The sequence below is a fragment of the Cheilinus undulatus genome, linkage group 10, assembly GCF_018320785.1.
Source record: "Cheilinus undulatus linkage group 10, ASM1832078v1, whole genome shotgun sequence".
NCBI classification, from domain to species: Eukaryota; Metazoa; Chordata; class Actinopteri; order Labriformes; family Labridae; genus Cheilinus; species Cheilinus undulatus.
The window spans coordinates 51,434,957-51,462,739 of NC_054874.1; the positions used below are offsets into that span (position 1 = coordinate 51,434,957).

Genomic DNA, 27,783 nt, shown 5'->3' on the forward strand with positions numbered 1-27,783 from the left:
GAACATTATGTGGAAATACTGAAGCAACATCTCAAGACATCAGCCAGGAAGTTAAAGCTTGGGTGCAAATGGGTTTTCCAAATGGACAATGACCCTAAGCATACTGCCAAACTGGTTACAAAGTGGCTTAAGGATAACAAAGTCAGTGTTTTGGAGTGGCCATCACAAAGCCCTGATCTCAATCCCATTGAAAATTTACACATGTGGACAAAATAGTTGGTACCCCTCTGTTAATGAAAGAAAAACCCACAGTGGTCACAGAAATAACTTGAATCCGACAAAAGTGATAATAAATAAAAACTCTATGAAACCTAACCAATGAAAATCAGACACTGCTTTTGAACTGTGGTTCAACAGAATTATTTTAAAAAACAAACTCATGAAACAGGCCTGAACAAAAATGATGGTACCCCTAGAAAAGATGTAAAATAATGTGGCCATAGGGACATGTTCAACCAAGGTGTGTCCTCTAATTAGCATCACAGGTGTCTACTAACTTGTAATCAGTCAGTCGGCCTATTTAAAGGGTGACAAGTAGTCACTGTGCTGTTTGGTGACATGGTGTGTACCACACTAAACATGAACCAGAGCTGAAAAGGCATGTGCGAGCAAACTTGGCTCAGTTACACCAGTTCTGCCAGGAGGAATGGGCCAAAATTCCTGCAAACTATTGTGAGAAGCTTGTGGAAGCATATCCAAAACGTTTGACCCAAGTCATACAGTTTAAAGGCAATGCTACCAAATACTAATGAAATGTATGTAAACTTCTGACTCTCAAGAAAATAATAAAAAAAATGTCTAAAAAATGATCTCTCTCATTATTCTGGCATTTAGCAAATAGAAATAATTTTGGTAATCCTAATTGACCAAAAACAGGAAAAGTTTAATCTGATTTAATGTTAGACGGTGAGAAAAAAAAGTTTATGTGCCTTTTTATATAGTGTATGTAAACTTCTGGTTTCAGCTGTATATAAGGTGTGTGACGAGACGCTTATCTCACGAGATGACACGAGATTTTACACTTTTTTTAATTTTGGAAAAAAAATATGAGTGGAAAATACGTCCTCTGTACAACTGAGAGTCATAACTGCGAAGCATTCAGGTCTATTCAGAAATGTTTAAACTAACTCCTGTTGTACTGAATTGACTATCAATGCTTACACGGTTTATCTAACTCTGACTCAAACTGTACATTATAAAGCTCTTCAGATCACACCTTTATTTTTATATATATATATATGTAAAGGGGAATCTGTGCAGGATCTTAGGATGTTCCTAGGACTCTGAACGGAGATCTCAGATGTTTTTTCCGGTACCTTCTGGAGCCATCCACCCAGCTTGGGGGTTACAGCCCCCAGTGTCCCAATCGCTACTGGCACCACTGTTGCCTTCACACTCCACAGCTTCTTCAGTTCTCCCTTCAGCCCTTGGTTTTTCCACAGCTTCTTCCTGATGTTGCTATCACTGCTACATCAATCACTACCGCTGTCTTCTGATGTTTATCGCCATTGGTGTGGTGATCGCCGCTTCTTTAGTTTTATTTTGAAGGCTTCCGGTTCCGGTGAAGCTGTGTTGAGAGGCAACTTGACTCCTGGCTGTGAGACGCTCTCCCTTCCCCCCGCGGCACGGGCTTTGAGTGGCAAACCTGCAGTAGGCTGCAGAAGCTCTCTCCTGTGCCAATGTATTATCGTCCATCCTCAGTGTGCCTCACTCCTGCCTCTCGCCAGCCCCAAACCCAGCTCACTCTCTTGGAAGATTTAAGTTCATTATTTCTGGATTCACGGATTCCCCCTCCCTGCACCAGTGTTATCCCCGCATTAAAATTGTTAAAAACTTCCTCTGCATCTGCTTTTGGGTCCAAACACCACTCCACACGTCACAACTGGTTCGTTTTCCCGATGTCAGCCACTTCTTCAATTTGCCGGTGGTACAAGCCCTGCAGCAGCTTGTCTTGCCATGATAGGTCCTCTGGCCCTCCATACTGGGCTTCTCTGTCTCTGTCTCTCTCTCCTCTGTCTCTCAAAACCTTGTAACGAGAAGCACCGCTAGTAAGCTCTGTTTCTGCTGCGGCTTGCAGTGCACATACAAGTAGGAAATTTGGTGAAAAGAAAAGGAACTGGTGTAAAATGCCACTGCTGAGTAGTGATTTGTTAGAGTGCTGCAGGATGGCTTAGATTTAGCACAGAAGAACAAAGCAGGCTGAATGGATTGTTTTCATCAGGTTTAGCTGTCACACTGGAATGAAACAGTCGACAAGGTCTTCGCCTGTATCATCCAGAAGGAATTCCTGATGAAGCTCCTGGTAGTGTTTCAGCTTTTTAGCTCCCTGCATGCTGCTGAGACTTTGAGCTGGTGGAAGCAGGCAGGGCTGATGTCTTACAGTCTGTAATTAACTCCAGCAGCAGAGCGAGCCGCCTGCAGAGGAGCTGAGTGTCAAAGAACAGGACGGGTCTGAAGCCAGAAACTCTTAAATCAGAGGCCGACACGTGTACAGCACAGAAACTTTTATACACGATTAAAAACTGCAGCATGGATATCAGAGTCAAGATTAAAAGGTGAAAGGGTGCAAAGAATGCCTGAAAGGAAACTAAAACAAATGTCAGATCTTGAAAAATGAGATGTAATGAATCAGGATGAGAATGCAGCAAAAAGGCAGAGGAGAGGAGGCGGTGTCTTTCACTGGAGTGTAGGACATGTAAAGATACTGTATGAGCATGTAGCTGGAAGCTAACTGTGCTGGCCTGTAGCGCTGTTAGCTTATGCAGCCTAGTTACTCAGTGTACTGTAGTCAGACAGGAGCCTGCGGCTGCACTTTCACTCCATTCTAGAGCTTTCACTAATACTGACAATGAAACCCAGATAGGACCAACAGACGGGGGCTTGTAGGGGTCAGACAGCAGGCAGACGTCTCAGTCAACAACACTGATGATTCAGATCTACACTGATTAGTGCTTTTAGATTATATTTTATATTATGATGGCATAATTTACTCAGCAGGTGAGCTTTGACTCATTTCTGCTGTCACTGATCAAAGCAGGGTCAGATACCAGCGTTAGAGGCAAGGGAACGAAGGTGAAGCCTTTAAACCCTCAGCGGGTCCCGGGACTCAGTTTGGTCCTTTTATATATTTTATATATTTTCAAAAATAAATAAAAATGTTATAGTTATGATTAGAGCTGAGGCTGATTAAAAGACTTAAGATTTTAAAGTGGAAGAAACCATTTATATGATTTTTATTGCACTCTTTTCTGAAGCGATCCGTTTGGGTCCCAAAGGGCCTGAGTGTGAGTTTTTCTGGAGAGTTGGGGTTAACTGGTCATCAGATGGGATCTGACCGGCATCTAAGTCACAAACACAATGTGCTTCACCTAAAAACACACAAATAAGAATAATTTTTAAAGTCTTTATTGAACACAGACATTAGAGGTCACATATTCAGCCAAATACACCTTTTCAGGCTTTTCTAACAAAAATATGAGCCCCTGTCCACAATCCCCCCAAGAATTATCCCCTACCCTAACCCTTTTCATTTTGGACAGAAAATGGAACAAATGGAAAAATAAGCTGCTTCTATTATTTTTTTCATTTTGGCCACAAAAACAGAAAATCAAATTAAAAACATTTAAAAAGGGGTCCAAATATTTGGGGTGTTTTTTCTGTTCTGTTATTATGTTTTTAATGAAATTCTTGAGGAAAAAGAAACGGTGTGAGCCTTTGGGAAAGCTGAAGATGAAGTCTGGGAGACTGTAGATGAGGAGGAAACGATCCTCCATTCCCAGAGACACCTACCGTCTATCAGATGGTTTCTACAGGCTTCTGAGGTTGTGATAATACCAGCTAATTAGTGCTGCTTAATTATGGCAAACATAATCACAGTTATTCTGATCGACACTGACATAGCTCTAAACTCACAAAATTAAACATTCAAACACGCAAACCATACGCGACGAAAAAATAAAACAAGCAATGATGGAAATACTTGGGTGAAAAAATAAAGAATTAAAAATAAAGAAGTAAAAGCTGTTTTTGGAGTACTGGTGATGCACTCTAGAAGTCAAAATATGACAGTCAGAGAAAACTTTACCACACAACTAAACCTACAGCCAAAATCAACACAGCAGGGCATGCAGCTGCATGAACCTTTGTAATCTGATTTTACTGAGAGAAGATTAAATCAGGACTGGAAACCTCTCTTTTCTTCTCAGTCTGAGCATAAGCCCTCATTCTTGGTGGACCTCAGGAGTTCCCTCTCGTGAGTCTGGGGTCAGCAGGTCATGTTTTACAGTTTTACTGCCACATAATCCTCTCTGGACTCGATTCAAACCGGCCTGACAACAAGACCCTGAAGCCTTCCTCATTAAATTAATTACATATGACCATCAAAGATGGAGCAGCGGGTAGAAAAGGCCTTCTGAAGGAGCACAATGGACACCGAGTCAGGCAGCTGAGCGGGAAGCCCCCCTCTCTCCCACCCATCCTTCCCCCCTTTCTGCTGCTGAATTATTCATGTCAGCAGGTTTTAATAATTCATGGGAATAACATGACAGCAGCGACTGCTGCTCCTGCAGGGAGACGGTGAATGAATAAATGAGTGAATGAATGAATGAAAGACAGAGAGGAGAGGACACGGATCATGTTTCTGCTGAGTGTGGAGATTGAACGTCCAGTTTTTGCTGCAGCAGTCAAGTTTCTGACGAAGGTCTGCCAGGAATTTTAAGGTCCCACTGAGAGATCTGGCATCCGTTTGAGTTTTTTTCTTTTCTCTTAGTATAGATGGTGGAATCACACATAAACTATCTTAAAAAATAAACATCCTGCTCAAGTACTGCTCGATCTGAGCCGTCCAGATTAAGACGCCAGAGAGCTCAGGCATTAATGGCCTTCCTCTGTGTGGGATGTAAACTACAACCATGGAAACACTCCTCAGAAATCGATGTGAACATCAGACTGATGGTGAGAACACACTGTCAGCTCTTTGCTTCTACAACACTGTCCTTGGTCATTTTAGTCAAATATTGACTCTTTTACCCATTTTTGCCAATTTGTCCTTCTGGTCACTTTTTAAAAAATATTTTCCCCTTAAGTCGTCTTAGTCTCTTCTTTATTTTTTGGCTTCCTGACATTCATGCACGTCATGCCTTAGTTATGAAGTCTGACATTACTTTCTAAATAGTTTAGTTTAATGTGTGGATCCACATTTTAACAAAGAAAGGTAATTCTGTTTTAGGAAAATGGGGTTTACACCTTGCACCGGCTATATTACAGCATTAATGGGTGATGTATTTGTTGCTTTGACAAGTGTTGTTGTTATCCAGGTAACAATAAAAGTATTATCACAGCTAACCCTGCGGTGGACCAAGGTTTTTGCTGAGCTCCCACAGTTTGGCTGAGCCTCAGAGAGCTCTCGTCTTCATCCCTCTTTTTGGGTACCTTCTAATAACCTTTAGGAGTGATGCACACTGAAATGTTACCCAGCTGGAGGTTTCTCCTGTTACCTCTCACACACTAATATAACAGAAGGTTAAACATACCTTCAATTTAAGCTGAGAAACTACCTGGACATGGGAATATTTTCATTTTTTAGAAAATGGGGCCTTCATTATGGAAAACAACATTGCAGTCAAGCATTGCTATTTCAGCGTTTGCATTGTGTTTGAATTAAGTCTTTTTACTGAATGAATATGCAGAATTAATTTCACAAAGGAGGTCAGAAAGTTTCTTTAGTTGGTTTGCACATTTTTAGGAAAGAGATGCGATTCTGTAACATTTTAGGACATTGGTTCATTCCACATGCTGGCCTGTAACGGCCGTAGAAAGCTTCAACTTAAATTAACTGAAATTTAGTCTCTATTTTTGAACATTACTGCAGCTCCTTCTGTTTCCATCAGGAAACCAAACCTGCCTGATATCTCTGGAGGACATCAGCCATAACATTAGCATCACTGTCCTCCTCAAGCTTTGGTCATGGACGATAAAATGATATAAAAATATTTAATCCAAGCTGTGCAGCTCGTCCTCTTACCTCTATGAACAGTCATGACAGAACGCAGAAGCCGTCCTATTCTCCTCTCTCTTAAGGACTGACGTTCAGCTCTTCACTGAGTAAATCCTCTATGAAACAGGAAAGCTCTCCTTCTGTTGGCTAACTAGTCTTACAGTCGTCATGGAAACCTAGCCACACACCCTCCCCTCCTCCCTTAGGCACACCCATTCAGAGGACCAGGTGTTGATGATGTCATGGTGAAAGGTGAGGAAGTGAAGGAGTCAGCAGGTTAAAGGAGGGATGATGATGGGACCATTAATCAGATATTCACAGACGGATGTAACTTCAATTTTTTAGTCAGTATAATCACCGCCCTTTAGTCCTGAATAAGATTTTTTTTTTTAAATATTTATTTAATTTTGGGCATTTTTGTTCCTGTATTAGATAGAGGAGGACAGTGGATAGAGTTGGAAACAGGGTCAAGAGTGGAGGAGAGACATGCGGTAAGGGGCCTCAGGCCGGATTCAAACCCGGGCCGCCCACGTACATGGGGAGCGCCTTTAACCACTCCCCCTGAAAAAAAGATTTTACGTCAAATGAACCAAAGGTCACTCCTGCTGTTGAAAAATGAAGCAAATATAAAAGTGTGAAAATCTGCAGAAGCACTGGAAGTCACATAAGAGGATTTTTTCATGTGTCGTACCAACTGTCTGTACTATGACTCCTCTTCATCCTCCTGGGCGTTGGTACTACGACTCCTCTTCATCCTCCTGGGCGTTGGTACTACGACTCCTCTTCATCCTCCTGGGCGTTGGTACTAAGACTCCTCTTCATCCTCCTGGGCGTTGGTACTACGACTCCTCTTCATCCTCCTGGGCGTTAGTACTAAGACTCCTCTTCATCCTCCTGGGCGTCAGTACCATGATTTGTTTTGATCCTGCTGGGTGTCGGTACCTTGTACGACGTATACTAACAGAAACTCCTCAACATATACAGGGTGGTCATAAATTCCTGTGGTTTCCAACACACCAACAATGGAGGCCACTGATGCAGTAGCGTGGCTACTTCTCCATCATGGCTAGGAGGCCAGTTTTGTTCATTTGACAGATGCAAGCAGACAAAATACTCCTGGAACCTAAATGACAGTTTGGGAAGTTGTACAGCAGTCTGAAGCTCACAATAAGAGCATTTTTATTCCAGTGTCAGACAGACGTCTCTGACCACTAAGTGGACGGCATTGTCTTGACGTCACATGGAAGTACTGGCTCAGCTGCTTTGGGGCTTTACTGGACAGATGATGACAGAAAAGTACCAGGTGCCAGATAGAAAACCCAGCCCTCAGTCCTAGTAGCATCAGAGCGTCACACATTGCTTTCACAGCATCACATACATGCTGCACACTGGATCTGTTAAATATTTAATGCCCAGCCCTGAGAATTTCAAATTCTCCTTCTGAACAATTATGACATCCAGTGTTTGTATGTTAAAAGGAGACAAAGGGAGATATGTGCCGCTTTGTATTGACCAGCATTTCACAGCTTTGTCTCTGTTTTCAGATCATTTTATTTCAAACACATATATGGATATTATTAATGCACAGATATCTCACCTTTGTACGACAAGCTAACAAGCCCTGCAGAGTGAGGAAAGTGGAAGAATTGTTTTTCTTGTTATCTACCTGTTTCCTTATTCTTTGAGCATCTAAACGTGAGCAACTGAGGGGGAAGTACGGACAGCGGAAAAGGGCGCCTCGCATCACGCTGCTTCGTACCGCATCACTAGCGTGCTGTCAGGATGCTACAGTATGAATCAGCATAATCTCGCTCACGTTTGGTGCATTTCTGGTGTATATAATGGAACATTTTGCATACTCAAGATAGGTCAGGCTGATACTATACATTGGAAAAGCACCAAAACACATCCCCTGCTAAAATGCCAATTTTTGCACTAGAAGTAGGCATTAAGGCTTTCTGCAGTAATTCATTAATTGCAATCATTAAGGTCCATCATTATTTTTTTTACCCTGATTAATCTAAACATCTCCCTGCAGCCACAGCAATGTAGAATAAGTCCACCACTGCTCCTTAATGTCTCAGATTAATGAGTCTCACTCATTCATTTCCTCTGTGGTAAAGTTAATGTCATCATCTTCAGTCTGACCAGTGTGCTGTGTTTTCTTAGCTTACCCTTGGCTTCTCTGACTCATAGTAAAAAAGTTTAAAAGCCCACCTCAGCGCCACCTGACTGGATTAAAAAGTTGAGTCAGCATTTCCAGAATGACAACAGCCATCAAACAGCTTCAAAACTCCTCTGTAGAACCACTGGGTGATGCATCTGAGACCACGTCCACGTCATATACAGTTAAGAGGCCAAAACAAGCCAAATAAAAGTCTGCTTACGTAGAAGAACGCTGACACTTCTTAAACTTCTTAACATCTAATTTTGGTGGAGCCTTGAGGATCAATTGCTTCAGTGTTTCTGTCTGATATCATTTCTATCATTTCTATCTCCTTCTAGATGTTTCCATGTGAGGATAACACCGTTGAATGTAGGAGTATGTGATGGAGGTGTGTTAGGAAGTCGGACCCACCTCTCTTGATGTGTTTGAGTTGTCTTTCGGCCTCGTCTCTCTCCTCCGTCAGTCTGTGACACTGTAAAGGCAGACGGGTAAATGCATCAGATCACGTTCCACAACACAGTGAACATACAGGTCACTGATACCAGCAGGGTAGAGTTACACACTCAGTGAGTCAGTCACAACCACAGGCTGAGTTTCAGAGGACGGCTGGCTCACAGATGAAGCTCCAGTTCCAGATAACACACCAAAAGCAGAACTTAAAACGACAGAATATGTATCAGTAAATATTCAACACCAAGTGTGAAGCATCTAAGAGCCACATTGGTTTGGAGGGTAAAATGGAGTTTGTGCTTTCAACCTGTATTTGAGCACATTTCTGCAGCTGTCCACCAAATTGTAAATTAATTTCTTTCTTACTGTAGCAATAAAAATGAGTCCAAGTGGGTTTCTGTGGCATTCTTTGAGTGAAATGTTGTGGTCAAAGTCTTCAGTCTTGCTTTCCCAGCTCTCTTAGCATGCACGCCTTGGTTTACTGCTCCCTATCCCCACAGCTGCACGTTTTCATTCAGACTGTGGTGATCACAGCGCTACAGCGGCAGGCAGAAAGATACGACTGCAGAGATGGTTATGGCGTTCAGACCTCAGGGTTTCCATGAGAAACTATATGATCGCTAATGGATGTATTCCAAAGTAAAAGCATGCCCCACTGGGAAGACTTTATAATAACCACACTATAATCTAGCTCAGCATTAGCAAAGCGTTGGTTGTTCGTTAATTGTCGTTCAAATGTTGCTCCTAATTATCTATTTCTATGTAACTCATAAACCTGGAGGTCAAGAGTTGGGATCTCTGTCATTGTTTAGTCTACACATGTTTTAGCCCAGCCATCACCAGCACAGAGGCATTACGTTTTCAATTTCCCATTGCTCCATCCACATACAGCACTATGCAGCAAGGCCGCCCATAAGGGGGGGCAAAGGGACCCAGTTGGCTTGAGGGTGGCAAAGTGGCAAAAACTGTTGTAACAAGCAGTGAAATGTGGTTAACATGGAAAAAAGTTGGCATAAAAAGAGTCTGAAAATGGCAAAAGTAGCTTAAAAGCTGCAAAAATGAGCATGGGATTTTCTAAGAAACAAAAATGGGTTTAAAGTTGCAAAAATGGGTAAAAGAGGCAAAGATTTGATGATATGTAGCAGATAATAGTGGCAAAATGGCCAGAAAAAGTGGTTAAAAAGGGTTAAAAAGTGTCACAAATACATAATTTCAACATCAGATCCCAATAATAGTGTGACACACTTTTACACACCAAAATAAAATAACTGTTAGCCATAATGCTACTGATCCAACACACGTGGCATTGGGTTTGTCAGGGGCCCAGACATTTCTGAGGGCAGGCCTGCTTCACAGAACTTTTAGGCATGTTTGGGCTGAACAGGCTGAAGTTAGGCGTAGATGTGGCATCTACACTGCCTGAGGGCAGCACCAAGTAGGATAGACACAACCCTAGCCATCTTCTGGATGTCCTTGTGACCAGTGGCACCAGTACATGGAGCATGTGAGCGGAGTGGAGCGATGAGATTTCCCGCTCCTTGCTCACAGACCTGTTCCTTGCACCCGCTCGTCCGCTCAGAGGGGATTCACGCCGCTCCGCTCATTATCGCTCAAGTTTCTTCCTGCTCCACTCCAATCAGTCACCGCTCACTCAGCGAAAACACGGAAGCGCATTACCATCGCCATCTTCTCGGTTTCAGACACTGGGAAATACTGATGTTTTTAAAAAACGACGATGGTGTTAATATCAGTATATCAACACGGTGCAGGCATCTCAAGTCTCTGGGATTATTCCGGCGGAAAGCCCAGTCTGACGTGTTGGATGTCGCTGTCTCTCTGCAGGAGCAGTGAAACCAGCACGGGATGCTTCACAGATACAAATTCTTGCAGATGCATTCTGGGTGAGACATGCTTCAGACGCATGGTGTGAGCGGTACCGGAGCGAAATTGGAGCAGGATGGAGCGCAAGATAAGGTGCCGGTCCAGCTTTTTTGAAAAAACCCGCCCACGCTCTGGCCAAAATCCTTCCGCTCGTGCTCCCCACTCGCTCCCGCTCCGCTCACATGCTCTGGTGGAGAGTGAGTATGGCCTACAGCAGCGGTTCTCAGATGGTGTGGCAAAGCCCACTAGTGAGCCTTAAGGCAGGTCTAGGTGTGCCGTGGGAATCTGTCCCATACGTTATCACTACAACTTTATAGCAAGTACTGTAACCAGGCCTGCCCACAGATCTGGACCCCTGAAAAAACCCAGAGAATGGGTCCTCCCAAGTAGTGATTTATGGATGATATCAGTGTGTGTAGGATCAGTAGCAGTGGTGCTAGCATCCTGGCTAACAGTTACCTCATTAAGAGCTGAAAAGCATGGCAAACTATTATCGGGTTGAAATTGGTGTTGAAATTATTAATTCATGCCATTTTCAACCAAGTTGACAAATTTTTCTACCCATTTTGCCACTTCTTTTGACAACTTTAACGATTTTGCTGCTTTTTTTTTTGTTTGTTTTTAGCATTTTTGCCACGTCTTAATACTACTTTGACACATTTTTGCCACGTCTTAATACTACTTTGACACATTTTCGCCACGTCTTAATACTACTTTGACACATTTTTGCCACGTCTTAATACTACTTTGACACATTTTTGCCACGTCTTAATACTACTTTGACACATTTTCGCCACGTCTTAATACTACTTTGACACATTTTTGCCACTTATTTGGAACTTCTTGCCACATTTAACCCATTTTTGTCACCTTTTTGCCACGTTTTGCCCAATTTTGCTATTATTTGGCCTTTTTTGCCATTTTCCCAAAACTTTAACCCTCTTTTACCACCTTTTGGCAAATATAACCCTTTTTTGTCACTTTACTGCCACTTGTGATCTATTTTGCCACTTTTTTGACATTTAGAACCCATTAATGCCACTTTTTGCCAGTTTTTACCCACTTTTGCCTTAGTTTGACTACTTTTTTGCACAATTTTGCCCTTTTCAATGACTGTTAACTCATTTTTTCCACCTTTTTACGACATTTAACCCTGTAAGGCCACTTGTTACTCATTTTTGCCACTATTTTGACTCTTTCAACAAGTTTTTGCCCATTTCAACCCATTGATTGGCAACTTTTTTTTTGTTATTTAATCAATTTTTGCCACTTTTTGCCCATTTTTGCTATCTCCATGATCCCCCAGTTGGCTGGGCACCAGGCGGCTCTCCCCTTTACCCCTTATGGCCACCTCCACTGTAACATTATCTAAAAAGTCCATTTTGTATCGGTTTATATACGGTGTGCCTTGAGATTTTGGCTTGACCTTAGGTGTGCCTTGGGTGAAAAAAGTTTGAAAACCACTGGCCTACGGCACCATCAAGGTGGGTGGTATAAGGTTGCCCTGAGCCTCTTAGTTGCCCAAAGGGCCTAAAAGACACCGGCAGTCTCCGGGAGGATTACCAAGGGTGAGAAGGCTCAGACAAAAACAGATGCACTGACTGGATTTTACAAGTCCAAGGTCAAAAGTCACTGTGACTTTAAATCATGCTGGCAACATAGGATTATCCATTTTACTACCATTTAACCTTTCCACAGTTTCCTGCTGTATAGAGCTGCCAAAAGTTTAAAACCACATCATACAGGAAGGAGGTCAGACCAAGCACTTGCAGGTGTGCATGCACAGCAAGATGACATCCACTTTTACAGCTGTTTCATTAAGTCCTTTAGCAAAATGCTAAGGATGTTTAATACAGGAGTGCTGAAAGAGACGTATGAATGCAGCATTGTTAGAATATTCTCAGGTACACTGAGTGGCATCGGGACAGATAGTCTGTTGAAATTCTGTCTCATTATTTGGCGCTGGTTTAGCTCAGTTGGTACTGCAGACGTCCATGCATGGAGGCTGTAGTCCTGGTGCTGTTTGGTGCCCCCCATTCCCTCTCCCCATATGTTCTGTCACTTCAGCTCTCCTATCCAAATAAAGGTGAAAAGCCCAAAAGTGCATTTATGCGATTAGGCCCACAGGTGCAACTGGATGTGAGGGTTAACTGAATAGATTTTGGTGGTCAAAGGTCACATCACCTTACACTGTACTGTAACTTCTTAGGGGCCAAACTTTGTATAAAGCATTGTCTTTTTGGGTTTTTCATCCATCCATTTCCTCCAGCTCATCCAGACCCGGGCCATCGTGACAGCAGGCTAAACAAGTCTCTGCAAGTCATCTCCAAGATCCAGATGTCTGAAATCCTCACGCTGTAGCTAAGGTACCCAGCAGAGGAAACTCACTTCACTCCTGTCACTACCAAAGCTCATGATCATATGTGAGGGTTGGAAATCAAAAAAATGTTGCCTTTGAGCTCAGCTCCTTCTCCACCCTGATGGACTGGTGGGTCATTTTTACTGTTTTCCCTTTTATTTCATGCACCAATTTCACCTTAAAAAACCCAACCAGCTCCAGATTTCTTTTCAATCTTGACCCACCTCTGTCCACCTGGAGAAGTACAGGTGTATAACCACCAGTAGTTCTTGCTTTTGATATTGAAAACCAACTCATTAAGCATCCTACACTAAAGATGTTGATGTCGACAGTGCTGTCAAACATACATTTTCTGTTTTTATGCCTCTGCGATGGCGACAGCTGTTGCCAGAGGCATTACATTTATGTGGTTGTCTGACGTCCATATGCACAAATATCTTCTACCACTTTACTCTGACTATCCTGCAACTGGAGAAATAATGGAGGCATGTAACTGCTGGGGTAGTTTATCCAAAGGAGAGCAGCATTTACCTTTATTACCCACAAATATTCCAGAAGGAGAAAGAAGGAATATGTGGTTTTGGTTCCAGCCAACACTTCTGTCCCAGGAACAAGAGAAGCCTGCTAACAGAAGATTCCTTGCTCCCAATGCTTTCCATATATCTTCATTCATTTATTGATGGCTCTGCTTTTCTCCATATATCTTCATTCATTTATTGATGGCTCTGCTTTTCTACATCATCTTGAAATGAAAACCCTCCCTTTATTGAACCCAAACAGCTCATTGCTTCTGCTAACAGACTGACTTCTTCTGCTCCCGCTGACTGACTGCTGACCTAAAAAGGCAGAAAAGGCCACAGCTACTCATGTTAACATCCACAGATTCTGACTGTAGGATTCCGGTTTTGTGCTATATTTAGGACGAGTAGCTATGGAGAAGCCTTGTTCAGAGGTGTGAGGGACCAAAGCTGCAGACGTCACTGAGGTTAAAGAGTGCAGAGCTGCCGTTAACACTCAAGGACAAATTGGAGGTTTCTTTTGGCCCTTTCTGGATCTTTTGTTGAACTTAAGGTGGAACATTCAATGCACACAAAACCAGCAGTTATGGAGCAACTTTTTCCCTCTAAGATCCTTAAATCCACTATTTTCCATCAGTGCACGATCAGAGGAGGGTTAGCAGAAGTCAGGCGTCTCTTTTGCTCCATATTATCTGCAGACAAGTTTGTGCAGTCTTATAAATGAGATCACTAGCTACTGAGACAGACCAAGATTAGAAGCCACAGCTTACTTAATAGCTTTAGTGCTGAGAGAAAACAGACTTACCAACAGTTAGAAGAGGGCCTGATGCTCTCTAACCAGCCTTCTATCTATGGTAACTGGGGCAAAGTTTTAACATTAAAACCAATAGAATAACAATAACAAAGTTTTAAATTATCCCAGTAAGCTCACATTTATGGATAATTGGTCAATCTTGCCTTGGTGCAGGGGAATTTATTTATTTAAGAGCTGGTGGAGTAGAAAAAGCACATTTCTGCTAATCGCCAGACTTCCTATGAAGATACTGTACATCTGTGCTCACCCACAGAGGGAACATAAGAAGCCATTACTGTCCTCTGCTGAAAGAGATGGCTCTTTAAAGAGAGTTTTCAGTCCAGGGAGGAGCCTCTGTTCATTTCCAGGCTAATCTGAGATGTTTAAGGGAACAGCATGGTCTCATTATCGATCAAAACTAAACTATATCTGAGTCCCGAAAAGGCAGAGATGTGCACAGCCCTGGAAAGACTGGAGTCATAAGCAGGAAAATCTGCAGTGCCGCGGCCCTCTCCACACGCTTCATTTAAAACAGTTATTGGAAATTGAAAGCAATGGCTGGCTTATTGTAGCATAAATACACCAAGAAAATAGAGCAACTGTATGCATATTTCACTGCTGAAACCCAGAGGAACGGAGTACCAACATTGTTAAGTTAATGCAATAGTAACAAATGACTGGCAGCAGTGCAGGATGTAGATTGGCGGTGGTTCAAAGGTTAAATTGGCTCATTAGATAAAGACTACTAATGTCTTTTTTTCATAATTTTACCAGTTTAGCCTTTAATTGTAGGGTAGAGCATGATGCCCACTACTATAGAGGAAGCTGAATGTATGCTGCATCCATCTGGAGCCAATCCCCGCTGTCATTGGGCAAGAGGTGGAGGACGCTGTGGACAGTCACAAGCCAATCACAGGGCTAGAATGCAGCAATTACATCACCTATTGACATCTATGGACGATTTAGAGTCACCAGTCAGCTCAATGAGCATGTCTTTGGACCATGGAAGAAAGCTGGCTCCCCATACATGCATGGAGAGAACATTCAAACTTCAAGGGGGCCTTCAGGGGCCCAATCACCAGGTGTGTCAGGGGCCCAATCACGGGGTTTGTCAGGGGCCCAATCACGGGGTTTGTCAGGGGCCCAATCACGGGGTTTGTCAGGGGCCCAATTACTAGGTTTGTCAGGAGCCCAATCACTGGGTTTGTCAGGGGCCATTCTCTGGGTTTATCAGGGGCCATTCTCTGGGTTTATCAGGGGCCATTCTCTGGGTTTGTCAGGGGCCATTCTCTGGATTTATCAGGGGCCATTCTCTGGATTTATCAGGGGCCATTCTCTGGATTTATCAGGGGCCATTCTCTGGGATTTGTCAGGGGCCATTCTCTGGGTTTATCAGGGGCCATTCTCTGGGTTTATCAGGGGCCATTCTCTGGATTTATCAGGGGCCATTCTCTGGGATTTGTCAGGGGCCATTCTCTGGATTTATCAGGGGCCATTCTCTGGGATTTGTCAGGGGCCATTCTCTGGGTTTATCAGGGGCCATTCTCTGGGTTTATCAGGGGCCATTCTCTGGGTTTATCAGGGGCCATTCTCTGGGTTTGTCAGGGGCCATTCTCTGGGTTTATCAGGGGCCATTCTCTGGGTTTGTCAGGGGCCATTCTCTGGGTTTATCAGGGGCCATTCTCTGGGTTTATCAGGGGCCCAGCCCATTCTGTGTGCGGCTCTGCCTCCCACCAGCAGATATCCCTAAAAACATTTAGATCTCTAACCAGTGCGGAGCTGTGTGTTTATTTCCAGATGAATCTACTGTCTCAGTGTCAGAAAGCTGAATAACAGCCTAAACAGTTTAAAGACTTTAACACTGAGTTTTTGCAGTGACTTCAAACATCTGCTGCAATTCACATAAAGCCAGTCCCACTGATTGGATCCAGTGATCAGTGGCTGCTTGTAGCAGAAGGCTGCTGATTTCATCTTTGAGTACAGTTAGCCTGCTAGCTTTAGCCACACTTAGCTTGCAGGCTAACTGTGAATTGATAAAGTTTTACTGGGACAAAGGCACACTGGCCAAACCGTACCTACACTGCATACCTGCGTCACGTCTTGGTGTGTCTTCCCACAGCAATACCCTTTCATCCAAAAACGTTCACTTTTGTAACCACGTCACTGAAAAGGGTGTAATAATCCTTTCTGAGAGCTAGTCAAATCTTGCTGCATATTAAGTACGGTACGATATGATTCCCCCTTAGCGAAATTTGCTTTGGACTCCAAGAGTTGTATGGATGAAGCTGCCACTGAATAACACATCAGTAACAGACTAGAACAAAAGGATGCAACCACATAACACACATATTATTATACAAGGCTCTCAAAGAAATAGTTAAAAAGAAAAATGGTGGCAATAAATAACAAAGACAAAAAATAAAATAAGAAAGCTAAAATATAAGGGCAAAAGATAACACCATGACATTCCTGCACAACCCAACAACATCTTCAGGAAACAGGATTCTAACCCTTTATTGAGGGGAGCACCAACAAGTTTTTAGTCACATTAAAATGAACTCAATTTTAGATAGTTCAGTCAGAGAAATCTGCAGGATATGCAAAGTATTGTTTTCAAATTTCACTCTTTGCACAACCCAGAACAATCTGAGACTTCTCTCATTTACTGGAATGAGTAAAAATGTAGAGGAAACATTTGCAGCCAAATAAAAGCATTCAAACCAAGGGACCATCAGGCTTTCATCTGCGTTGACAGCATTATCATGAAGTCCATCCAGGTGACTTAAATCCTCCTGACGTCTCAACTCTGCCCTCCAGGCTGGAGTTAATCACACATACATATTCAAAAGTCCTAAGAAGCTCACAGTCAGTGTTCAGCTTCAAAGACTGAGCTTTAATGCTGAGGACTCAGCTGCAGAGTGGCCGTTACTGACGGCAGGACCATGAGCTGTTTAGTGATGCATTCACGCACTCTCTGTCTCCTTGTAAAGCTTGTAAAAAGCCCACAGTGCCCATACTGTATTTATCAGGCCTCTGCACTCAGGTGGTCATCAGTCATGGGTTAACAGATCAGACTGAGCTGACCAATAAAAGACGTCACTGCAGACTGCAGAGCTGGGAGAGAGCTGTATTCTTCAGTACCGGAGGAGTTCAGGTCCAGGCTTTTGAGCAGAATTTTGCTGTGCTAAATGTAGTTTAGCTTCATGACATTTTCTTGGATTTTCAGCTGTTACTCTGTTTACAGTCAAATTCCTTCATCTGACTACTTCAGTTACTAGAAATAGGACATGGAGTATCCAAGAACAGATCATTTTGGTCTGTTTGGCCCTGTTTACACCTATTATTACTTTATGTTCTGTATCTGAATGAATCTGTATCACTTCTATCCATCCATGCATCTGTTCATCCCCGTTCATCTGGGCTGGATCATAGCAGCAGGCTAGGTAGGGAGACCCAGACATCCCTCCTCCCAGCAATAACTGTCAGCTCATTCTAAGGGATCCTGATCAGGGTTTCCTCAGTAACATTATCACAACTTAAAACTTAATGTTTTTGGAAATAAGAAAAACACTGGGGTCCCTTGAACATGGATATTCCAAAGCTGTTTGAGTTTAAATGTCTATAGGCTGGTCTTAAAACTAAAAGAAAACATCTTTTTTTAGTAAATGTTTGAGTAACTTCAACATGCCACAGAATAAACAGATGTTTTTTTTTTTTTTTTCAAAAATTAAAATGATATTTTTCATGCTTTTACTTTGCCTCCCCTCTTACAAACATACATGAACACTTTAAGAGCACACTAATGACAACAGCCTGGGGATAGGATCTGACTGAAAGACTCTTATAGTGGGATTCTGCTTTTATTCCCAGAGGAGCATCAGGTCAGCCTCAGCCTACAGAGGTTTCATGATAACTTATAAACATTTATCACTCACTTATTTAACATGCTAATGCTAGTTCATTCATGCTTGTAGTCAGACTGACCTCCACTCACGGACAGACACACAAACTATCTCTCCTCTCTGTCACACACACACACACACCCCCACACACACACACACACACACACACCTGCTCTTGACTGCAGCTTCTCCCTCCTTCTCTCCTGTTTTAGTGGGCATTTATAACACAGTGAGGCAAATATCATGAATTACATGAACGTCTGACGGCCCGTCGCTGTTGTTCTTATCCAGTCTTGTAACAGAAACATAAATAAAGTTACGCCTGAGTTTTACAACAACCAGCTATTTCTAGATTGCTAGTGTCTGATCTCCATCATGAGACACGGTTGATGATGAATATATCCACTCAAGTTTACCGTTATCATCGGATTATAATCAGGGAAGTACTAAATAAGGGAGAGTGATGTTTATCAGCCGTCCGTGTGTGACGACGGAAGTTGAGACACCGGTGTTCGTTTTTCAAAATTAAATTACTTAGAGCAGTGTCCCATTTCATGATTACAATTTCAAAGTCCTGTGGTGAGTAAGTGTGAGCAAATATAGACTACATGTTTATATGGATCCATTCATACAGTAAAATTTACATTTTTAACATCTGATAAAAAAAAGATCAGAATTCTGAAGGCAGGCTTTTATATAGGCGTGGCGATCTGACGATCAATTACATTTGCAGGCCAAAAACCCTCAGCAAGTTCAGGGTCTACCCTGAGGTCTCCTCCCAGTTGTAAATGCCTGTAAGACCTTCAAAGGGAGGCGACCAGGAGGCATCCTGATCAGATGCCCAAACCACCGAAGCTTCCAGTACTAAGGAGAAGCAGCTCTCCAAGCTCCTCACTTATCCTTAAGACTGACCCACAAATTCCACATACTCTAAAGAGTTGTGGATGCACAGCTGTTTCATTCCACTGGATCTGTTTTTGAAGCAAAGCAAACCCCCTACACACAAGATCACGGGAGAACTACAAGTTCCCACGGGAATCACAAGATCACGTACCGGGTCTGAACTGAGAGGTTGATTTGCTCTCCACCTCCTTATTATTCTGCATTGTTTTCTTGTTTTTCTTCTATTATGAGGAAGTTCATCAGGAAATGAAACGGTTGAAGATGGTGTGATTTCACATAAAATCTTGTGGTGCTCCACCTTTTCTTCGTCCATGGAGTCGTATTACCTCTGTGACCCGCTGGTCATATTTACCCCCTCGGTTTCTGCCTCAGTATGAGACGTAGTGTTGACATGTGAGAGAGTCCAAGTATTGTGTTTTATTTTGAAACTGACCTGCATGTTCTTCTTCCTGTTGGGCTGCCATGATTTTGCCCAGCGTCAGCATTTATTTCAAGTGGAGCAAAGCAGAGTGGTGCTTCCACTGCAGTCCACTTTGCAGACAGAGTATGGGGATTCTTTTTGTAATCGTCTCTCTCATGCCTTTTTTGACCAGCTTGAAGAGAGACTTAAATACGGGCAGAGATAGTTGGGGGAAGACACCATCAGCATCAGGATCGGGGACAGATCCTGACCAGTGTGCCGAGGACTCAAGCCTCTGCACCAGTATGACCAGCAGAGCTAAACTGGCCCCTGGGTATGTGGAGTCTGAGGATGGGTGTTGGAGATATTACTGAGTCATAAAAGTGCTCCAAATCTAGTCGTCCTCTCTCCTTGGCTACTAAAGCTACTACATTAGATGCACACCGATGTTAAGTCAGAATCAGAGAGGCTCCAACCTCATGCTGATCAGTCTGATGAAAGTATGAACACTTGCTTGAGGATTACTTGAACAAATATGAACCGCATCAAATATTCCACCAGGGCATGGATACCTGTAGCCTCTGTTCACGTCTGGACTGGTCTGTGTGGACCACTAATCCTCTATAGGATTGAGGTCTGGGCTTTGACTCGGCCTCTCCAGCAGGACTCTATGAAATCCATTTGTTTTTTTTTGTTTCCAAATTCTAATTTTTGCGTTTTAATTTTTTCCATTTTTTAAACTTTTATGCTAATTTTACCATGAAAGAGTGTCCTGTTTGAGTAAATGAATCAAATGCTCACTAATTAAATAGAAATAACCTTAAATTTATTGAAAAAGGGCCAGAGTTGGCCCAGGAGCCGCTGTTTGGATAACCCTGATATAAAATAATTATAACCAGTGTAACTGTCAGATATTTTTATTATTATTTTTATTTTCAGTATAATCACATCCTCACTGATGTTTCTAATGTAAATGAAAAAGTCCCTCTGTTCTCTCAGTGGTAGTAACTCAGTAAGGTCACATTAAAGTTCAATGGTTAAAGTAAAGCTGGCAACTAAACTTTTCTTTACTCTCAGTGGGTCAGTAGCAGTCCATCAGTCTGATGCTGCGTTGTTCTCCTCCTGACTGTAACGGCTCTCTCCACATCTCTCTCCATCCTCGCCGTCTGTGCGTCTGCCTCGTATCAGAGCACTATGTTAACGCAGACGTGTGTTAGCTCGTTAAACAACCACAGGGAACTACAGTATCTACGGGAGGAACTGTTAAACAAAGCCGTACTAGAATGTAACGTGGTACAGACTACGGGACTCGAGGGGTGAGAAGGTCTTCAAACTTAATTTATCCTGAAGGACGATGGCTAGAGAGCTATACATAATTCAATGACTTTGTGCCAGTCAGTCAATCACTGAGTCAACTTTAGTGCCAAATGTGGAAATGTGCCTTCTAGCATTGCTAAAATATCTGTTTATAGGCAGTGGAGGGACCAGCCGGCAGAGACAACACCTTTAATTTCTGCCTACAGCCACGGCTATTGCTGGAGGGATTGCATGAAACTAGTACTGCAGCTACTTGTAGCAGTTTCCAGGCTTTTTCAAGCAGAGGCATGAAACTTTCTGGATCTATCTTTACATCTTTACTTTTAGGAGCATCTTCTTCTGGTTTCTGCACAGTAACCAGAGTCAGATTCAGATAAATGTGCTGTTTATGTCATAAAAGAACATTTTTGGGCTGCATCCTTTGATTGATGAAGATCTGGCTGAATCATCCCTACAGTCAGAGCTCAGCTACTCCACAGCTGTCAAACTGTAATCAATCCCTCTGCACAGCTGGGACCAGATGTTTCAGAGGCGTTTTAGGAGCTAAATCTGCGTAAAGAGGGTGTGACCGCATCAACACGAGGCGATATAAGATTAAAAAAGGACGAAGAGGACACGAGCATCCATCTCTCTCTCTCCTTCAGCAGCAGCAGGAAGCACTTGGCCCAGTTTCTGCCAGCTCTACCTGCAGTCTCACACACTGTCAGCTCAGATTTCCCTCAGGAGCACAGAGCGGGCAGCGAGTTCACCGGCACACAGCGAGGCACTGACGCTGCCAGGATAGAGCGCTTCAAACCCCCTCAGCGAGTACGCGGATGCATGACTTCACTTTTTTCTCTCAAATAAAAATATGTAAATCCTCATCTTCTTAGATCTACAGACACGCACAGGCGCACATGTGCAGTCAGCAGTAGCTCACTTACTGTTGAATTTTAATGTTTAATGTTTCAGAGGGGCAGTGGAGCAACACAACAGCACAGATGCACCAAATCTTCAGTTTGCCCAACACCACCACTCTGATTCCTTTCTGTTTTTAACTGAATGTCATCATCTACAGCGCGTGATCCTGGTGCTGCTGCATGCTGTTTAACATTTAAACAGAGCAAATTCTTCCTTCTTATTGGATGGATTCATCTTTTATTTGTGCAGCTGGTTGGTTAAATCCATTTATGGCAATGTGGAGTGTGAGTAAACGCATTATTTTCAACGGACCCTAAAGTTTGTTTACAGAGTTTTATATGTGGCGATGCTGTCAGAGCATGAAAGACAGGACTTATGTGTTATTCCAACTAGATTAATTTTTGAATCTATGTTTTAAATATATTACAATATTTTGACTTAGAATGCAGTTTCACAGAAAGGCCCTGAGCATCATTTGAGCGAGGATCCTTCTTGCTCTGAGGCACTAACCATGCAGCCCTAATAAACTCTGGATGGACTGAAATATAAGTCGAGGCTAACACACTTTGGAAAATCTCTGACTGGTTGGAATAAAACCTGCAGAAAGTCCATTACAGTCTGTGCTGCTCTAGGGTTGGTTCAGTGGTAAACGTGCTGCATTAGATTCTTTTCTCCACCTGTGTAACTCCGCCCCTTCTCCCGTGCTCGCCCTCCTCGGTACTCAGTTCTGGAAGAATGCAGCAGACAACGGCGTCACTTCCTAACAGTTTTCCTCCCTCATTATTTCAAAAACATACATCTAGGAGAGCAGATGCTCTAGGGGTCGCTGCACGGACAACGCCCTCGAGTCAGGCCCGTAGCTACTTTGTCGCATTTCTCTCCCCCACTCCCCATCTCTGTTTCTGACCATACACTGTCCTCCTCTCCACAAATAAAGGCAAAAAAGGCCCAAAATAAATGTTGAAACAAACATACATTTAAATGAGTTTAGTTAATGAACTGCTTGGAGAGAAGCTGCTCTTGAAAGACCTCCTCATCCCAGAAGCTTGGACCGCAGAGGAGGACGGGGCAGGGTGTTACTGGTGACGAGGGCGTGTGCTGAGGGAAGCAGCTCTGTTGTTACTACAGGAGAAACACAGATGAAAACTAAAAGATCCAGGGTCAAATAGAATTATGCTGCTAGTGGACAGGATCTTTGACTCCCTCTGGCCCAGGATGGATCAGGCCCTGAAGGAGGGCAGGGATCCTGACCAGACCTGGCCCTTGTGGGTCACATCAATTTGGGGCAGTAAATCTAATTTCTGTCCTAAATTCTAGAAAACACCCATGAAACAGTCAAGCTTCAGGACTATTTATTTAGCAGGGATTGTGTAAACGATAGAAACTTGGTTTGCAGAAAGGGGCTAATGTTAGCAGTGCTAGCGGTTCTCATTTTCAACCCTTGCTGCTGGTTAACGTCCACATTCCTGTGCTGAATGTCGCCAGTCTTTGCTTTGTTTATCTGAAAGTATAGTTGGCACAGCTCAGGTTCAGCTAGAACTACACCGCTCCTATGAACCTTCAGTTGATTGTAGTTGCAGCTAGAACTGGCTGCCCGGCGTGGGGTCGGCACTGTTGCCTCACAGCCAGACGGTTAGAAGACCTTCAGGAGGACTGGGACTTTCTGTGTGGAGTTTGCATGTTTGCATACATAGTACTCTGGCTTCCTCCCAGTCCACAGACATGCTCATTAGGTTCATGAGTGACTAAATTAAAATCAAGTGTAGGTGTGAGTGTACCCGTCTCCTGAGGCCCCTCCAGGATGGACCCTGCCTGTCAACCAGAGACAGTTGGGATGGGCTCCAGCCCTCCATGACCCTGAATGAAACCGTAGATAAAGGATGGATGGATTAACTCTTTTAGCCACTGGGACTGTGGGCCTGAACTGATAAGATGTTATTAATAACTGTCTTAACCTACTGGTGATTCTGGTGCCAACAACTGAGTGACCAGACATTTAATGACCTGACCTGGCAGAGCAAATGGACACGCCCGTTTCTGTGTTTCTCTGTTTCTCTCTGGTGAATCCCTCTGAAAAGCTCCCATCTGAACCGTTTGGGCCCGGTTAGCCAGTGACAGGACCAATCAGTGACAAGGGGCGGTACTTTCAGGCACGGCGGAGTCGTGACGTAAAGAAGCAGCAGCAAGAGCTGGTGCAGTTATGGAGGAAGAGATTAGCGTGGATGCTGCTAAAGTGCCAGTTTTATCAGAACCTGGCATTTCTTGGTTAAAAGAAGAACAAAGAACAGCAGGGAGTTGTTTTCTTTTCAAAAACCACAAAAGTCGAGTACTGACATGTCTGCAGTCGCCATGGTTACTGTTAATCCTTGGTAGCAGTGCGAGCGCCGCTCGATAGCAGCTACGTCACGTGTTTTGTTGCTCTGATTGGCCCGTAGAGATGTGACGGACAGAACGTTCATCCAATCACATGCTGAGTTTTTTTAAAGCCTCTGCCTTTTCTCAGACGTTTCCTGTTGAAGCTTTCCCAGATGGATGTGTGAAACTAATCCATCTGGCGTGTCAGGTTAGCAGTAGTCAGATCTACAATCAGTGGATCAGTACATGTACATGAAACATGTACAAATCCTGGTGATGCCACATTTTAGTGCTTAAATATTTATTTCTAGAGCATCCCATGTTACTCTGCTGAGCTGTGGAGACTCAGAGTTATTCTTCATGTAGGAGCTGCTCTGTGATGATGTCCTGTTGATTGGATCATTGAAAAGAAATGCTTCAGTAGTCTTCTTCATTAAATATGCTGGTCATGCAGAGGGGCCTCATGTTGCTCTTTGCCCAGGGCCACTGAAATCCTAAAACCACCCCTGCTTGTACAGCTCTCAAATTTCCTGCACAAATAAAACCTAAAACAGATCAAATGCACTTCAGTACCATGAATGATTTGCATGGCCTGACAGAGAAGAGACTGAGATCTCCTCTTCCAGCTTTTATGTAAAACTATCACCAACTAGCAGATGAAGGCTCTGATTTTGGTCTTGGAGGTTTAAGGAAAAGGCCAGCGTCCCTGAAGGTGTGTTTAGTCCTGGGATGATTCAGAATGTGAAGCATCATCAGAGTGAGGGTTTATGAACCTAACTCTTCATACGCCCCCTCCTTTAGGGTTAATCCTCTCACATGTAAAATGAGTGTTTAACCCTGGGTCAGACCTGAGGGGGAGGGCTTCTCTGTTAAAGATGTCAAACCAGCAGTGACCCCACTAAAGGGCTAAAATCTATATTCAACCATAGAAAGCTGTCCTGAAACGTGTAAATCAGGATCTAAACCGGAGGTAGAGTTTTTTCTCCTCTCTGCTTAAATGGCGAGGGGATGGAAAAATTCAGGGAGGGGTCCGGCTCTCTGAGGTCTACAATAACCTGCAGGAGAAGCCGGCCGGCGAATGTCAGCATCCTGAAAACGTCCTATCTGCGGCTGGGACACTTTCAGAAACCCCCCCGGACACTTTAGAGGGGTCTGCCCGCAGAGCAAAGACGGTTTAACGCCGCTATCGGTGCGTTTTTACGCGTTTTATCGCTTTACCTCTGTCTGCATGTGCGCGTCCCTCTCCTCCTCCATCTGCGCCGATGATGAGCAGGGAAGCATTCCCGGGAAAGAGTGATGAAATAGTCCCGCTGTCGTCCTGTTCTTCCCTCAGAAGGTAATTTTAAACTGATAAAGCTGATCAGATGTATTTCCTAGCACACGTCTGGACCGGAGCCCATCTTTTTCTTCTTTAATCCAAACACATGGAATGATGGGATGGGAGCTCGCTCCTCCTCCTCCTTTCACTGACAGCATCATCTGGCTCCCCCTGAACCCCCCCTCCTCCTCCTCATGCTTCCTCCTCTTCCTCCTCTCTCCATGCTGCAGGCAGACTGGACCAGACCGTTTCCAGGCTGCATGGACAGATATGATGAAGACCAGGCGTTGATCACTGATTTATCCTCTGATTGATGGAATAATCTGCATCAGCTGAGCCTTTTATCTGAATAAAGGTCGGTGGCCCTTTAAGGCCCCCATGGGAGACGGGAGGCGTTCAAGTGCTGCTGGGAGAGAAATATTCAACCACCAGTAAGACCAGTGGTGCGTTCAAGTTCCAGTTTGTAGCGTTTAAATAAAGACTAGCCGGACAGTGATGTTCATGGATGGACGGTGTTGAATCAGAACAGTTTTCCTTTCATTGTGAGTTAAAGTGTTCTTGTAGTTCTTCTTTAAAGGGAGATCTCAGACAGACTCTAAAGGAGGACCCAAAAACAGATAAAACTCAAAATGATTTAATGAAACAAACGAAAGAAGACATAAAACAAAAATGACTAAAGTTCAAACACAAGGAAAAAACTAAAGAACCATGAAGGAAAAATTTAGTAGACTAACCTTAAAACAAAGTCCTTAAAAAGGCAGAATGGAGACACGAGGAAGAGGAACGGCCATCTGATGAAGGACAGGGAGGAACACAGGACCTAAATACTCAGGACAGACAGGTGTGACCAAAGAGACCAGGAGAAAGAGTGAGGGTCATCACAGGAAACACAGGAAGCACACACAAGGGCCGAAAACTACAAAATAAAACAGGAAACTTCACAATACACCAGTAACTGTAATTCTGATTATGAGAGCTGTAGTCCCATTAAAACCAGTAATTTTCTAGCATTGACACATAACTCCTGAAACTCTTCAATTCCCAGATTAGAATATAGATGAGAGCATTTATCAGCTGCTGATTTCTGTCAGACTCTAAACGGAGCTCTCAGTCAGTCTGACTCTACGCTGACATCTAGTGGCAGTACTCTGCAACTGCAAGCGACTGATTCTTGGCCCTTCAAACCATAAAATGCTTCATGATAATGTGATGATAGGTTCCCCTTGGTGGTCTGCTTTTACAAGGCAGCACACAGATTTAAATATTTATATTCTTTTTATCCATTTTTTCAAACTATTCTTAAATTAATTTTTCCAAACATTCCCTGAAGACAGTAAAAAAATCTTTAAAACAGTATTTGTGTGCTTTTCTTTGCAGTTCTTTATAAATTATGTATAACAATGCAAAGTATAGGAAAATATATTTGCTAATATTGGCTGGCATACATTCAGCTGTTTTTAAAGCTTGGTATTTAAATTTGTGTTGTTTTCTGCATCATGTGTCTTTGACATTTAAAAACCAGGATCCTGAAATATTTCTACGTCCTTCGGCTGTAAAGTGACGGGGTTTGAAGACTGTTGATGCAGATCAGTTGGCATTACACATAAAAACCAGGTCTGCTTTTCAGCAGAAGTCCTGTTCCTGTTTATTGGGAGAAAGATCTCAGACTGGGTTAGGGATGCTCCTTTCTTTCTGGTTGAATGAATCCTCCTTCATTCACAGCTGGTTCCAAACATTGCTGCTGACATCTGGTCCCTCCAGTTCATTCAACAACAAACAGCCTTTAAACCTGTGCTTCTGATTCGCTGAGAGGTCCTGCAACCATCGCCTGCTGTATAAAACACAAATAAAACTTAGAAAGGCAAACCAGCAAATACACGGAGACAGCCTGGTATCTTCAGATGACTGCATGGTGGAGGGTTCCAGTTTTACTGGCATGAAGGAAACAGAGTCCCCTCACAGGGATTAAGGTGGGGGGTGGGGGGTGGGGGGGGGTCAGGGCAGGGTCCCACAGGGGCCAGCCAGAGCTTCAGTCATTATTTTATTTATTTAGTTAGTTATTTTATTGACCATCCGAACAAAACCATGCAGAAAATGACCATTTGGAGGTCAGATAATAATCTGAGAAATGTGCCGGAGGAGCCAAAGAAGCCCAGACGGGCTTCTAAATGAAATATTAAACACTCAAAAATGTTTAAATTAAAAAGAAAATACATGATTAAAATCTATTATATAAAGGCTGATATCAATAACATTATTATTTTTTAATTGACCCCTCAGGTTGTTTGAAGTCACACACACACACACACACACACACACACATATATGATTATTGTTATGATAAAAAATTAATTAGAAGATTAAAATTTTAGAGTTAATAAACAGTTTTATTGCCGTATTTTACTTTATTTTAATTAAATTAAATTAACTAATTTGTTAATCAATAATTTAATTTAATTAAATTTTACTTTATTTTATTGTATTCTATTTTATTTTGTTTTATTTTATAATTTAGATTTTTTACG

General features: G+C 43.0%; 1 protein-coding gene across 1 annotated transcript in view; it reads right to left on the reverse strand.

Annotated features, from left to right (window-relative positions):
• The window catches only part of shtn3 (shootin 3), a gene marked incomplete at its 3' end in the record, with an annotated part of 57,730 nt that extends 32,491 nt beyond the window's left edge, over window positions 1-25,239 (reverse strand). The window contains exons 1-2 of the mRNA XM_041797261.1: window positions 25,159-25,239; window positions 8,574-8,634 (exon numbers count right to left, since the gene is read on the reverse strand). Coding sequence (XP_041653195.1) covers window positions 8,574-8,634; window positions 25,159-25,221 — 124 coding nt within the window. The remainder of the gene's footprint in view (window positions 1-8,573; window positions 8,635-25,158) is intronic.
• Between the last annotated feature and the right edge of the window lie 2,544 nt (window positions 25,240-27,783).